Raw genomic sequence first — 741 nt, 5'->3', positions numbered from 1 at the left:
CGTTGACTGATTCCAAAGACTGCGATAAAGTTTGTGAAAATATTAATCCATTTTCAATATGTGCAAATATTAACAAAAGATTGTTATAAAATTTATACCAAAGTTTTATTACATTAAAATGTGATATATACTATAAAATATAATAATATAATGTTATGATTAAATATTACATTATGTGTATATAAATTACGTGTATTATCTTCCAAACCTTTCCGCAATAAGGCGATCTTGAATTCGACGAGCGAGTGCAAGTGGTTGCAGATTATTATTATCATCGTCGATATGAATATCGGGTACATCTTCTCCATTCACGTAATCTTCAAATGGATCGTCGTCAAGTATACCGTTAGCAATGCGCATATTGTGTAAAACTGCACATGCATTAACAATTCTTCCTGCAAAACCAGGCTCATATTGCAGAACTCTATGTTTGGAAAGGCATCTCCACGTGCTTTTAAGTACTCCAAACAATCGTTCCACGCAATTTCTTGCACTACATAATGTTCGATTGTAGAAGAATCGTGGAGTTCCTTCAGGCTCACGAGGCAAAGGAGTTAATAGCCAAGGTTCTAATGGATATCCCGAGTCACCTGTAAATAAAAACTGAAATATGCAACAATTATAGTAGTATAATATTTAAAAAAATCATACCAATGAGATATGTTCTTCTTTCGCCGCGATGATATGCGCGTTCCATCACAGCACGAGCAGCAGAAGCACTCCAAATATAAGCATCATGTC

General features: G+C 34.5%; 1 protein-coding gene across 1 annotated transcript; it reads right to left on the bottom strand.

Moving 5' to 3' along the window:
- Positions 1-181: 181 nt before the first annotated feature.
- Positions 182-725, bottom strand: LOC108758201 (putative nuclease HARBI1). The gene is made up of 2 exons (XM_018503052.1): positions 652-725; positions 182-590 (listed from the first exon to the last, which is right to left on the bottom strand). Exons 1-2 carry the CDS (start codon positions 695-697, stop codon positions 196-198), a joined length of 441 nt encoding a protein of 146 aa, XP_018358554.1. The 5' UTR covers positions 698-725; the 3' UTR covers positions 182-195.
- Between the last annotated feature and the right edge of the window lie 16 nt (positions 726-741).

Source organism: Trachymyrmex cornetzi, unplaced genomic scaffold, assembly GCF_001594075.2.
Source record: "Trachymyrmex cornetzi isolate Tcor2-1 unplaced genomic scaffold, Tcor1.1 C3819198, whole genome shotgun sequence".
Classification (NCBI taxonomy): domain Eukaryota; kingdom Metazoa; phylum Arthropoda; class Insecta; order Hymenoptera; family Formicidae; genus Trachymyrmex; species Trachymyrmex cornetzi.
The sequence above is the reverse complement of the archived record's forward strand: the minus strand, read 5'-3'. Positions and strand labels throughout refer to the sequence as shown.